Raw genomic sequence first — 13275 nt, forward strand, 5'->3', positions numbered from 1 at the left:
AGGAATAATTACTACTTAAATTATGCAGACTCTTATTAATATGTATTCTAAGCTTGAGAACATTAGTTTATGAACCTTAATTATGTTTCACCTAGTTATTTACGCATTTCTAAGTTAGTTATGAAGTTTAATATTTATAAAGTTACGTTCTTTAACGAACTTATGTTGCCTTGTATTTTCCAAAAGGAAAGTACGGCAGTAACGCACCGACTAAGTTAAGTCTTCCGCTGCTAAGTAAGAGTTAATTAATGAATTAACGATGCTTAGGAGTCGGGGCGTTACACCTTTGGGGTCGGGTGAGTGACCCTATACGAGAACCACCAATTAAAAAAAACTTCTCTTCAATTTTGCAAGTCTCTTCTCCCGATTCTCCTCTCTCTCCGCCAGTCTAGTTACACTACCCCAAATAACCGAAAAAGAAAAAAAAGGATGCAAAGCTTAGGAAAAACAGAGAAAATGGGAACAAACCTCAAATCCAAAAAACTCCAACTCGAAGACTACGATATCTATGTTGAAGATCCTAAAACCACTAATTTAACCACTGACAAACTCAATCAGGTTTTCTCTCTCTTCTCTCCACAATTTTCTTCAAAATCATCTAAAATGACTACTTCACTATAATAATCTGACATTATATCTCCATTTAGATAATCCATATGCACGGATTTTTCAAGTTTCGTCGTGAAAACTTACGCAAGGTCTTCTTTCTTTCTATCTCTTCAATCTTCTACATCACAGTATTTGTAATTTTGGAGTAATAATCAATAATGATTTCGTATTGTTATTATTATTATTTGATTTTGTAGAGGAATGTACTGGATGCATTGAGTGAGATAGAAGATTTCATGAATCCTCAACGTTCGACATTGAATGAAAATCTATCGATTTATAATCGTCCACTTACTGTTGATCAAGTTAATGATGACCTTGATACACTTCAATGGCGTGATTTCCCAATTGAATCTGTTCAATCTCTCTCCTTTGACCGAAATGTTGACGAAAATGAAGGAAATTTTGAGTTGCAGGAAATGTGTGTTAAGAAGAAGCGTGGGAGGAAGAAGAAGGTGAGAGAGGTGTTTGATCCAGTTCATTTGACTAAGCCTAGATCGAAGAAGAATATTCAGAAGAAGAAGAAATTATCTGATATTTGCATGTCTGCTTAATTAACTTAGTTTTTTTTTTTTTTTGTTGTTGTTGTAGTAGGAAAGTTTGTAATGAGAATATTGCATCCTAGATGTTTGTGAATATGTCCTAACGAGAAATTAAAGATGAGACTAGTAAAATGTTTTAATGGCTTTTGATTGATAAATTGATAATGTTTGTGAGTTTTGTCATGTGGTTTATTTAGTTCATTGTATAGATTTGTTGGTTATCCACCCACATGATGGAAGCAGTGGTTCGCTGGCCGGAGTGTTCGTCGGAGCATATTTAATGCTTGTTTGGTTGAATGTATGAAGTATGAATTCCTTAGAAATTTATTTTTTAATGTAATTATATTTTCTAGGATTTGCTAAAAATAGTTTGGTGATTTATGAGAAATGAAAATTTCCATGGAAATTTCCACTTGCTTAGGACCCCTAGGTAAGTAATTTCCTCCATTTTATGGAAAGTGAAACTTTACAGAAATTTCTACTTCTCATGAATTTGTCAACCAAACAACATTAAAAAATTCCAAATCATAGGAATTCTAATTTCCCATATTAAACAATGTCAACCGAACAAGCACTTAGTGATATAGCACTCATGCGTCGTGTGACCTCGTGGGATGGTGGCATGGCGTTGGCACAGAGAGTATCATGTTTCCTAAAATATTTACAGTACCGTAAAAAAAGAAACGACAACCACAAATTCCTCCACATCAACGCTTGTAATTTATCCCCATGTTTCCATGATAGTTGCTACTGTATAAGCATTGTCTAATAAGATATCATGCCGATTGTTTCCCAAAAGATATGATGTTGGTATATAGTCGTTACTTCCATTGAGATTCTCAAGTGCTAAGTGAAAGGGTTTCCAACTTTCAAGATGAGTTTGCTCCTAATAAGTGATTTTAAGTTCATAGATATGGATTAGGGAACTCTTAGTCAAAATGTTGCCCTACTTCTCATTAATTGGCAACCCTAAACCTTTTCTCCTTTTTTCTCTCCCAGTGAATCTGGTTGTCCATATTTCAAATATGTGCGTTTAGTTTAAGTCCATGATTCCTTCTTGTAAGTTATAGATGTCGGAGATTTATTGAATTTAGACTCAAATGATTGACCATGTGAAGGTTTTTATCTCTAGATTGTCTACACCATTTGACTACAAGTTGAACTGACATATAGAATATTGTTGTTATGCAAAGAAATTGACAACTATTCAACAAAATATCACCTAGTCGAAGTTAGAAGTTAGGACGGGTCAATTGTGCAAATCGCACACTACATTCAAGTATGGTAACTAAAAGACACTTAATAAAATACTTCATTTGATCCAAGATGTGAGCCATTTAACTAATATTCACGCTTATAAAAAGTAAGTTAGTTTTCTTCCTTTCGCATTGATATATGTAGGCAGGCTTGATATGAGCCACCTATCTCTGTACATCTTAAGTCCCCAACTTTGTGGGAGTTACCTCCTTCCACGAAATGTTTCCCTAAACATTCGAACCAAGATCTCTTCTAGCTTCTAAGAGACAAATTCCCCGTTCTTTTGAACTGAAACTGAAATTGAACTAAACTCATATGAACTGAAAATAAGTCAAAAAGATCAGGGTTGAAATTAGGCGCCAATATAGCGATTACTCATGGACAAGTTAGCTGAATTTAGGTAAATTTACATGCATACTGTATGGTATTCTCTCCATCCTATTAAGGGAGCATTTGCTTCATATGATTTTGGTATGAGTAGAGGTGATCAACTTGAGCCCGGTCTGCGTGTCGGCTCAAAAATGGGAGAGTTTTGGGCACAATCTTTCGGCCCGATTTGATTTTTTGGGCAAAAATTATGGACCATGGGCAACCTAGATTTGGAAAAATCTAAATTTCGATTCGGCCGGCCCCACCATCGACTTTGGCTCGAAACAGACTATTTGTTGGCCTAAGCTCGACCCAACCCGACCCGTAATCACATCGAGATATGAGGTATGTGTTTATAATGAATAATAGCCATATTTAATGTTTGTTTAATATATTAATAGATTTAAAACCTATACCTCAAACTTATATAAGATATGAGGTTTAGAAAGTAGGAAAGGTGGTTATAACTTAGGGGGCGTTTGGTTGGTGAGTGGAAAGGGAAAGGATTTGAGAAAGGGTTACAAGGAAAATGGAAAGGTCTACCCTTTGATTTTCAAAGTTGTTTGTTTAGATATTATCAAAGGAAACCCTAGTATCTTCCACCACCACAACTTTTCCCCTAAAACTACCACCACCCATGTAATCAACTTTTCCCCTCCTCCACTTTTCCCTCCATGCCGCCGCCGTCGCTCTTACCCTTCCCTGTCGCCGGCGCGCCGCCCCTTCCCCTCTGCCTCCGTCGCCGACGCGCCGCCCCTTTCCCTCCTCCGTCACCCCTTCTCCCTCCCTTTGGGCTACTGATTTTTGCGGTAAATAATCTTTTCTCTTTCCTCCTCTCTTGTAGATCTAGATTTTTTCGATAAGGGAGAGGTGTTTTTCATGGATGGTGGTGGTTTTCGTGTGGATGTGGTGGTTTTTCGGGTAGAGGTGGTGGTTTTAGGTGGTGGTTTTGGGTGTGGATCGGTGGTGGGATGTTGGTTTTAGGTGGTGGTTTCGGGTGTGGAGCGGAGGTGGGGTGGTAGTTTCGGGTGTGGAGCGGTGGTGGGGTGGTGGTTTCGGGTTGATGGTGGTGGTTTTAGGTGGTGGAGTGGTGGTTTTCGATGGAGGGGTTCGAGGGTGGTGGTTCCCGTGGCAAAGTGGTTGTGGTCAAAGGTGATGGTAAAGGGTTTTCCATTCCCCCATTTCTAAGTGGAGGGGTAGTAGGGAATCAAAATAGAGGGATTTGGGGTAATGGAGGGAAATAAAACCCCCCATCCAAATAAGTTTTAAGGGAATAGAATTAACTAATCTCCTTTCCCTTTTTTGAAACCCCCTAACCAAACTACCTTTATTATGAGTACCTCTATCAGTTTCAAATAAACGAAAAAAATTTCATTTTTAGATAAAACCAAATACTTCAACAGTCCTAAAAAACGCTGTAATTAGAAAGCGAAGAAGAACTAACGATGCAAAACTCTGGGAAGAAAGAGAAAATGGCGACGAGAGTTCTGCCCAAACCTCTTCGTTTTGAGAACTATGATTTCTTCTTTAACAATCCCGTCTCTTCTGCTTCTACATTAAACTTCCACCAACTCAATCAGGTTTCTCTCTCTTCATTTTTTTTTTTTACTATTAGAGTGTCAGTACAGATAAATATAATATGATCGATCTGATTCATCATCTCTTTTTTTTGCAAAAGATTGTTCAGATTCACGGATTTTACAAGCTTAATCATGAAAACCGTCGCAAGGTACACATTTTCAATTCAATTTTGCATGTTAATATGAATGATGAATTTTAATAGTGAAATTGAAATCTAGATAATATATATTATATTTTTGTAGGAGATGGTTCTAGTCTTCTAGAAGCATTGAGTGGAATTGATGAGTTCATAAATTCTCATCGTTCAACATTGGATGAAACCTTGAGTTTTAACAATGGCGATCTTACTATTGATGAAGTAAATGATGACCTTGATACTCTTCAATGGCAAGAATTCTCAGTCCAGCACTTCCAGTCTCTCTCTTATAACGACACCGATAACGATAACAATGGGAGTGTTCATTTGGAGGAACTGAAACCCAGGAAGAGAGTGAGGAAAGTGAAGGAGAAGAAGGTATTTGACATGGTTTATTCGACGAGACCCAGGTCAATGAAGAGCCAAAAGAGGAGGAACATTAATGAGATTGGATTATCTGCTTGTTTGGTTTAAGAGTACGCCATTTTTCGTTGTTTTCGAGTTTTGGTTGATTGAGGTTTGCCTGCTAGGTGTTTGTAGATATGTCCAAATGAAAATCACAAAGTAGTAGTTCTTTCTTTGTGAGGAGATTGAATAGGTTCTTTGATTTGGGGTTTCATGGTTTTTTTGTGCAGTTTTGATGTGAAGAGATTGTAGGGAAAGTTGCTCATTATGTGTTTGTGAAAATGTCAGTATGAGATATTACACATGTTTCTTTCAAGTAAATAAAATGGGTTCTTTACTACTTTTTTGCCTTTTGTGTTGTATATGAGTATATGATTGTGGTTTAATTTAAAGTACACGGTACATATGATTTAAGTTGGACAAATGTGGTAGTATATAATGAAGTAATTAAAGCATACTAAGCCTAATTACATCATCTTTTGCACTACCAAGTGAGAGATATAATGGACTAGTAGACTGATAATAATCCACAAAAGTGAAAAAAAAGAGTTCATATATGTAATGATTGGATGTTCGGAGTATATGTTCCGACTCGTTTACAGAGTTCATATAAAAATCGTTGGAGTCTCCAATACGATATGGCGCTGGACATTTGGTACAAGGCCAATAATAAACGAATCACAAATTTTTTGTCTAGAGATCCACAGGACCTCATCCTTGCATGATTTTTTTGTCATGGTCCAGGTTCTATAGTGCAAGCTTATTGGAGATTTCGTATAATTACAGCAGGAAAATAGTATCTTAGTGTATTGGTTAAAACTTTCTGGATATGTAGGCAGCTATAACAGCCCTTTTTTGTTAACGACCAGCTATGAAACCGCTTACAGCAGTGTGCTCATTAATGTTAAGAGCGAATGTTACATTATTTTTTTGACGCTTATGTGCTTTATGGCTTTATGATGTCTCTGAAGTCAAGCTTCTCTAGAACATGAGCTCTTGATAGATTCCCCTGTTTGAGTAGTTGCGCTTGATCAACTAGTGAATCATGCTAGTTTTGTGCCAATAACTAGTAATACCCGAACCAAACCTACCAAGCTTTGTCCCTTTTGGACTCCATCTATTAGTCTTCCACAAGTAACAAGTGTTTAAGGATATTTGTATCAATTTTACCAAATGATTTTATTGGTATGATTTATGAGAGGTGGAGAAACATTGCCAGCATCTTTCTCTCTAAACTTTCACTGAAATTTTTTCCAATAAATTTATCCTCAAGATTCTCTGGCATCCAAATTTACCATTGTTTGGTGATGCAGTGATGTACAGCAGCTGATCTCTGGTATACTTGCTGTTCACACAAATGTTTGATTATTGCATTTCTAAATTAGTGTTTTACAACATCTGTCCGTATATGTATTATAATGCATGCAAACTTAATAATGTTTATTGGGTGAGGGGGGGAGGGGAGGAGGGGTGAGGGCGAAGGGGAGGGCTCTTCACATTGATTATTCTCAAAAAATTTGTGGTGGAGCTGTTATGTTTTCAGGCGAACATGGATAGAGCCAAATATATGCTGAATCCAGAACATGCAGTTTCCTGTTGCTTTTTTCGAGGAATTATCGCGAAAATTTTAGGCCAATCACTGATGTTGATGGAACTGATCAGGAAGGAAATGACTCCTAAGAGTATGTGGGCTTCTCATTGCAGAGGAGGACAAAATGTAATCATAAACACAAAGACTACATGGTATGAGGTACGGAGATGTGTTTATACTCTAGTGCTTCTCAGTTCTCACACAAGTGGACATATATATACTTAACCGGCACTATCACATCAGCTTCACATGTTCTTTCTGACCTTTTCCTGTCAAAATGTCACTTGCAGAAAAGAGTAGGGAAATCTCTGATAACAGAAGATCTTTCCAGAGCCTTTTTATAGAACAAATTTCACTGTGATTCAGGCAATTTTAGTAGCAGTTCTTCACAATTCTCTTGAATTTCTTCTGCGTGATTTTTTATTTGATTAAGATCATCTACTATCTCTAGGCAGCTAGTATTAAAGCAAATAGCTTATGCTTTGCTAGCTGCTCATCCAGTGATGACTAAAACTCGGATAATTGAATCAGCTTGTGTGCTGTGTAAAGTAGTATATCACTCATGAAAGTAAACGAGGCCATTTCTGTGACTAATTACAGTTCTAGATGTGTCGTCATTGCTATTGTAACATGTAGTACAACAGTGGGTCAAATACATAATTCCCAATTTTTCCTGAGACCTGGTTATCGGTCAATATTTTCTGCTAAGCTGTCCTTTTTGCTCATGTCTTTTGCTCAACAGCTCCAATAATTTGAATCATACTATAATTGTTAGAAACACAATTAGATCTTTGCCATTCTCCGCCACAATTTTGGTGTAGTACAATGATCAATGTTTGTAGATATGTACTGTAGTGAAGATCCAAAAGAAAAGACTGGCTTTGTAACAAGTGCAGATGTAGTTCCCTATATAAATGGAGCTGCACACATGGTATACAGGTATAGTGCATGCCATCTATATTTGTCATCCCTTACTCCCACTTCTGCATCACCATGAGCAAGGATCTGATTGTTAGGGAATTCAATGCAGAAACTGATATTGAAAATGTGGAGAGGCTTGAAAAGAATTGCACAGTAGGCTCAAATAAGAATTTGTCTATATTCTGTGATATGATGGGTGACCCTTTATGTAGGATCAGATTCTACCCTGTTCATATAATGTTGGTATGTGGGGCTGATTCAAGTTTGTTAAGTTCCTGTCAAAAAAATAAAAAAAAGTTTGTTAAGTTAAAATCACGCCGTGCTTCCTGTTCTTTAAATTTTAGCTGTATGATTTTGTTGTTGGGCTCATATTAATATGTTTACTATCATATCCTCCTTAGAAGGTTTGGTACTTTCCTGAATATTTGATTATGTATAGACGAGTTATGTAATGGATGTGCTTTGTACTGTCCTAAAGGTCGCAGAGATGGCAAACCATGAGGAGCTTGTTGGAGTAGTCCGAGGGTGCATAAAAAAGCTGGGGTTTTCCCTCAGGAGTTCACATTTGAAGATGGGATGTATATTGGGTCTTCGGGTATCTCCAAGACACAGGTGCTCCCTTAGTTTTATAACATTTTTGTTCTAATCATTGCTAATTGTAGTACAATCACAGTATTGCTGTTGCAGAAGTTTTTAGCATTGCTCATAGTGCAAATTCTTTAATTTGACGCTTCCTTTATTTGATGATCCTCCATGATTGTACAAACACATTTTTGTATTTTTAATTATTTAGATTGGACATAGAACTCTTGAACCCCCTTTCTAAAGTGAGTACAAATCAGACTCCATGTACATAATTTTTCTATTTAAAAGATTGGCGACCCTGACGGACAACCCTTAATGGTGTGTTAAACTAGTTTTTGCTAGCAGGGTTGGCCTTGGGGGTGGGTGGGGAGGTAAGGGAAAACCGAGCCTCAAGTGTCCTCAATTGGCAGGCACCGAACCCATGATCTCATGGATAGGAGGGAAGAACTGATATGAATTTTGAGTCCGAAAATTAACAATGTTTGCCTTAGAAACTAAGTGACGTTTTAATGGTATTTTTACGAGTGAAAACTGAAAATAAGAAGTAAAACAAAGGATAGTACTCTTGATTCTCGCAAGAATTAGAGGGTCTCTTCCTAATCGCAATTAGAAGATGAATACAAGTTGCAACAAGTATTGTTTTGGTTAACAACCGAAATAAGCAACGCTCAATAATCAAATCAACTCTCTTACCTTTATCGTGGTTAGGCGCCTATATTTATAGAAGGAGAAGCAAGAAGACCTTACCCTCCAAGCTATTACATCACACGGCCAACTAATCAGTATTTTAGGACAGTTTCCCCTAAACTTAAGTCTAGAATCTAGCTAGAACATAAGGAAACAATAGCTCTAACTTAAATACTCTAAACCACACGCCTTTTATACTCTAAACCACACGCCTGAGCCTAAGCTATTACAACTCAAATTTTCGGCTTTTATTTTAATTAAGTTACTTTAACTAACTAACTTAACTAACAATAACAATAAAACTATAAAAGACATATTTTTGGTTACATGTAAAACTTTAAGAGTAAAGTAAAACCATGCAACAAACCTAACAAAGAAATTTAAGATGGTTCAATTTTGCATCAAGAACCTTACCAACTGAACCAACCATTGTACGTATGGTCTAGAATACTTAAAAACAGATATTATGCATCCATAGCATGACACTAAGTTCCGAGTTCATGCTAAATTCACGAGGCTTCTACAACTTTGAGATGCGTAAACACTTTTCCTTTTTTTTAACTGTTATAGTAGTGCGCATCCTTATCAATGTCATTGTCGTTCCTGATTGTGGTGAGTATGCTGCTATTTGTACTTGGTACAGACAGATGGGAGTTGGACTCAACCTGATGAAAGCAATTGAAGAATGGCTCACAAGAAATGGTGCAGAGTATATGTATCTAGCTACTGAGGAAAACAATGCTGCCTCTCGAAACTTGTTCACTCTCAAATGCCAATATAAAGTATTGAGTCCTTTGCAGATATATGTACTTCCTATTGATAATCCTCTTAAGAAACTGAGCTCGAACGTATATATAGAGAAGTTGCAGGTCAACCAGGCAGTATCCTTCTATAAATATCAGCTCAAATGCAAAGATCTATATCCAGACGATATTGAAGCAATATTGAGGGGGAATCCAAGCCTCGGCACATGGGTATGCTATTTCAATGATGAGGTTTGGGAAGGTCTGCATGTGAGTGAAGATCAGAACACCGAGACAATAATCAGTACAAAACCGAGCTCCTGGATTGTTTTCAGCTTATGGAATAGTCGTGAGGTTTACAAGCTTCAAATACGAAGGTTCAGTCATTTCTCGTACTTTCTACACGCAGCTTTAACCTGTGTAAGTGAGGTCATTTCTCCTTGCATAAAACTACCATTAGTCCAAACTTCATCTCAAAAACCTTTCGGGTTTCTTTTTTTGTATGGACTTTTGGGTGAGGGAAACAGGTTGAGGGAGCTTAATAAGACGGCGTGGAACTTTGCAGCTAAGTTAGCTAAAGATGCTGACTGTAAGCTGGTAATGACGGAGGTAGGTGACTCTGATCCCCTTAAAAAGCATATTCCTTCAGGATCTTCCATGTTGAGCATCAAGGATCTTTGGTACTTCAAGAACACTGACAATGTTGGTGGTAATAATGAAGAGATAACAATGGCATTATCTGGTGTTTTAGGGAATGTGTTTGTTGATCCAAGAGATTTTTAGGCAGGGAAACAAAACAAGTATAAAAAGCGGTTAAAGTTCTCAGTCCTGCTTGTAGATCTGATATTATGTATTGGAGCTCTGTGTGTTATGGTGTATTAGGTGATATGTCGATTATGGGGATGTTTAATCTCGTCATTGGTACAAAAGTGCTGTTGTGTTTATTGTAACTCAATTATGAAAAGTATAATAACATATTCGTTTATTGTAACTTACCGTATCGTCCGAGTCAAATTGTTACAATCAAACCAAAAACTAAAACTAAATAGTAACTACTATATGTCTATACATTAATAGATCCATAACAAAAGTTCACCTGGTTTCCGACAATTTTTTTGAAGGATAGCAAAACCAATGGGTAAAACGAGTCACTAAAAATAGAGGGTTCGGATTAAGTAATTGTAGACTATAATTTTATTGTAACCACTCAAAAAACTTCCAAAAACTAACTACACCTCAATGTGCATATATTTCATCACTGCTCACTAACTAGTTTTGCGGCCTTCAATTATAATATGACCAAAAACTCTCACCATTGCGCGTGAGGTACAGCTGAGTTGCTAAATGTTAACTACTTACTCCGTTTCTTTTTACTCGCTACACTTTCCATTATGGAAAGTTTCACATTACTTGCTACACTTCTTTTTTGGGCAATAAACTCTCTCTATCTCTCTCCTCCTACATGGGTCCTTTTCTTTTTACTCTCTATTCTTCTTTTCCTGAAAATTGCCTAGGAGTCCGTGAAATGAGAAGTGTAGCGAGTAAAAAGAAACGGAGGAAGTACATCCTCCGTTTCATAAAAAAAAAACTAGTCACTTATTTTTAAGTGTCTATGCTGCACAACTTTATCCAGTAATATATCTAATGACGTACTTAGTAGAGGTGATCATGGGCCGGGCCGGGTTCGGGCCGGGCCGCGGCCAAAAAAATTTGCCCAATGGTCGGGTCGGGCCAGGCCGAGCCTAAATTCGGGCCGAATTTTTTGTGTCCAAAGCCCGCTATTTCGGGCCTAAATTAGCAGGCTTTTGCGGGCCAAAAAATAGACTAAAAAGTCGTTTTTGGCTTGCCCAAAGCCCGCCCAAAGACAAAAAAAATCCGAGCGGGCCTGGCCCGGCTCGCGGGCCCAAAAATTCTACCCAAAACCCGGCCAAAAAGCGGGCCGGGCCGGGCCAAAATGATCACCTCTAGTACTTAGTAAAAATTGTGAAATAATGATAAAATAAAATGCATATGAAACTGAGAAAACATATGATTTTATATATCATGTATATATAATTACAAAACACGCCAACACGGTCAAAATAATTTTTGACCACATGGATAATCACTAACTAGTTTTACCAAGTAGGTTTCGTTGTCCAAAAATTAATATGTATAATTCCCCTGTTTTATTTTAAATGTAATAAAGGAGTATTTTTTTTTTTTTTGAAATATATAATATTCTTTTGTTGCATTTAAAACGAAATCGAGAAAGTATGAAATATTTAGAACTACGTCGATGTAGAAGTATGTAAAGCAGGAGAAACCATGTTTACCACAAAATGATGTTGCGACGTAAATAAAAATTACATCGCATTAGTCCAAGCGATAGGTCAAAGATGGTAAAAGGTCAAGTTTCAAGCTTTTAGTCCCCAGAAGGCAGAAAGTTGAAACTAGAGATATATTTAATTAACTTTAATGTTTACGTAATTACATTCCATTAATCCATCATTTACGATACTATCATAAAATCATGATATTCCAAAAGTCTCCATATTCACTACTTATGTAAGAGGATTAAGACTTTCAGTCCTAAAAAAAAAAAAGCTTCTCTTTGAGAGTTAGAGGTCTCTTCAATTTCTTCAGAGTACGCGACGTGGTAAGCTCACTACAACTTATTTGTTTCATTTTATTTAGAGTTTACTATTACTTTTAAATTAAAATTAGGCAATAGTAAGTTCAATATTAAAAAAAAATTAGCCCAATAGACTAGGTTAATTTCTTCCAGTGACTAGTTGAATCCATTTAGTGATTAGGTCTACTTTTATATTAAAATTAGACCGTTTCTTTTAATAATTTTTGTTTTATGTTTTCTTCTAAAACAATATTTAAGTTTTATATATTTGTTAATTTTTCGTTGGGATATAAAAATATGTTGTGGAAATTTCTAAAAAAGGAGATTAAAAACGTTTATGTGCCACTAATTGTAATGTTTTATGTACTCTATTATTCCAAACTATGAACATGTGTTATTTAGAATCATCATACAGTTACCTGTCATATGAAGAGTATGAAAAATCTATAAGAGTTCTGTACTTCTGTTTCTCCATCAGTAAATATTAAGTTTTTGCTCTATTAGAAAATTTGATAATCTTATTAAAAACTACTAAACACTACTAGAACGATAATCTTAAATATTGTTGATTAATTCAAAGGATAACTCTCGTATCAAGTATAGACTTCCTTCACGCCTATTAAATTATAACACTTCTAATTTCATGCTTACCAATGCATAATTTAGATTATCTCTTTGGACTTCAATTATGTTTTGGTAAAATTTATAAAAATTAGATATGAATAAAGTACACATTAAGAAGAATCCACCACTTACATGGGATCGAACATGACTATATTTTTTCATGTATATAAAACACAAAAGCTAGTTTATACGAGTGATTGTAAAATGTGTATAATGTCAAAAGTGAAAGTGTTGCAATTAAATGGAAGCGAATGAAGTATATAGGCGCAACAATGTTATATGTGATTGTTCCTTTCAATCATGATCAAATCATAGTATACTCGTATGATTAAAATTGTTGTACATCCTAATTTACCATGCGTATAGTATATTATTTGCTTATTTGCTAACCTGGAGCTTTTCAAATTGTTTGAAAGGTTATTTACAGGTTTTAAATAGGCAATGAGCAAAAAAAAAAATACTCTTGAATGTGCCATACTCATAATGTATTCTGTGTAGTCGTGTGTATGATTAAAATTGTATGGTTTAATAAGCTATAAAGTAAGAATGTTTCATTCGATATTTTCTAGATTTCTCATGTCACACAGTGATACAGGTACGAGTATGGCGTC

At 36.1% G+C, this 13275-nt stretch overlaps 2 protein-coding genes across 3 annotated transcripts; both read left to right on the forward strand.

The window, feature by feature from the left end:
* The first annotated feature begins 61 nt into the window (after nt 1-61).
* On the forward strand, nt 62-1334 carry LOC104888440 (uncharacterized). Its single transcript, XM_010673412.4, has 3 exons — nt 62-558; nt 648-698; nt 807-1334. The coding sequence occupies exons 1-3, from the start codon at nt 430-432 to the stop codon at nt 1161-1163; spliced, it is 537 nt and encodes a 178-aa protein (XP_010671714.1). The 5' UTR covers nt 62-429; the 3' UTR covers nt 1164-1334.
* Nucleotides 1335-4131: 2797 nt separating this feature from the next.
* On the forward strand, nt 4132-10417 carry LOC104888441 (probable N-acetyltransferase HLS1-like). 2 transcript variants are annotated; one of them, XM_010673417.4, is made up of 6 exons: nt 4132-4357; nt 4456-4506; nt 4601-6649; nt 7890-8023; nt 9327-9846; nt 9954-10118. In XM_010673417.4, the coding sequence occupies exons 3-6, from the start codon at nt 6449-6451 to the stop codon at nt 9966-9968; spliced, it is 870 nt and encodes a 289-aa protein (XP_010671719.1). In that variant the 5' UTR covers nt 4132-4357; nt 4456-4506; nt 4601-6448; the 3' UTR covers nt 9969-10118. The 2 variants fall into 2 exon arrangements, with proteins under 2 accessions (XP_010671719.1, XP_010671715.1); XM_010673413.3 differs by having other exon boundaries at nt 4133-4357; nt 9327-10417.
* The last annotated feature ends 2858 nt before the right edge of the window (nt 10418-13275 follow it).

The sequence above is a fragment of the Beta vulgaris genome, chromosome 3 (assembly GCF_026745355.1).
Source record: "Beta vulgaris subsp. vulgaris cultivar EL10 chromosome 3, EL10.2, whole genome shotgun sequence".
In the NCBI taxonomy this organism is placed as follows: domain Eukaryota; kingdom Viridiplantae; phylum Streptophyta; class Magnoliopsida; order Caryophyllales; family Amaranthaceae; genus Beta; species Beta vulgaris.

Excerpts from the sequence above, each read along its gene's own strand:
- LOC104888441 (XM_010673413.3), top strand. The coding sequence starts at position 6,449 with ATGGATAGAGCCAAATATATGCTGAATCCAGAACATGCAGTTTCCTGT. Across the intron at positions 6,650-7,889 it reads CAAAGACTACATGGTATGAG|GTCGCAGAGATGGCAAACCA; the intron begins GTACGGAGATGT and ends ACTGTCCTAAAG. Across the intron at positions 8,024-9,326 it reads CGGGTATCTCCAAGACACAG|ACAGATGGGAGTTGGACTCA; the intron begins GTGCTCCCTTAG and ends TACTTGGTACAG.
- LOC104888440 (XM_010673412.4), top strand. The coding sequence starts at position 430 with ATGCAAAGCTTAGGAAAAACAGAGAAAATGGGAACAAACCTCAAATCC. Across the intron at positions 559-647 it reads CCACTGACAAACTCAATCAG|ATAATCCATATGCACGGATT; the intron begins GTTTTCTCTCTC and ends ATCTCCATTTAG. Across the intron at positions 699-806 it reads GTCGTGAAAACTTACGCAAG|AGGAATGTACTGGATGCATT; the intron begins GTCTTCTTTCTT and ends TTGATTTTGTAG.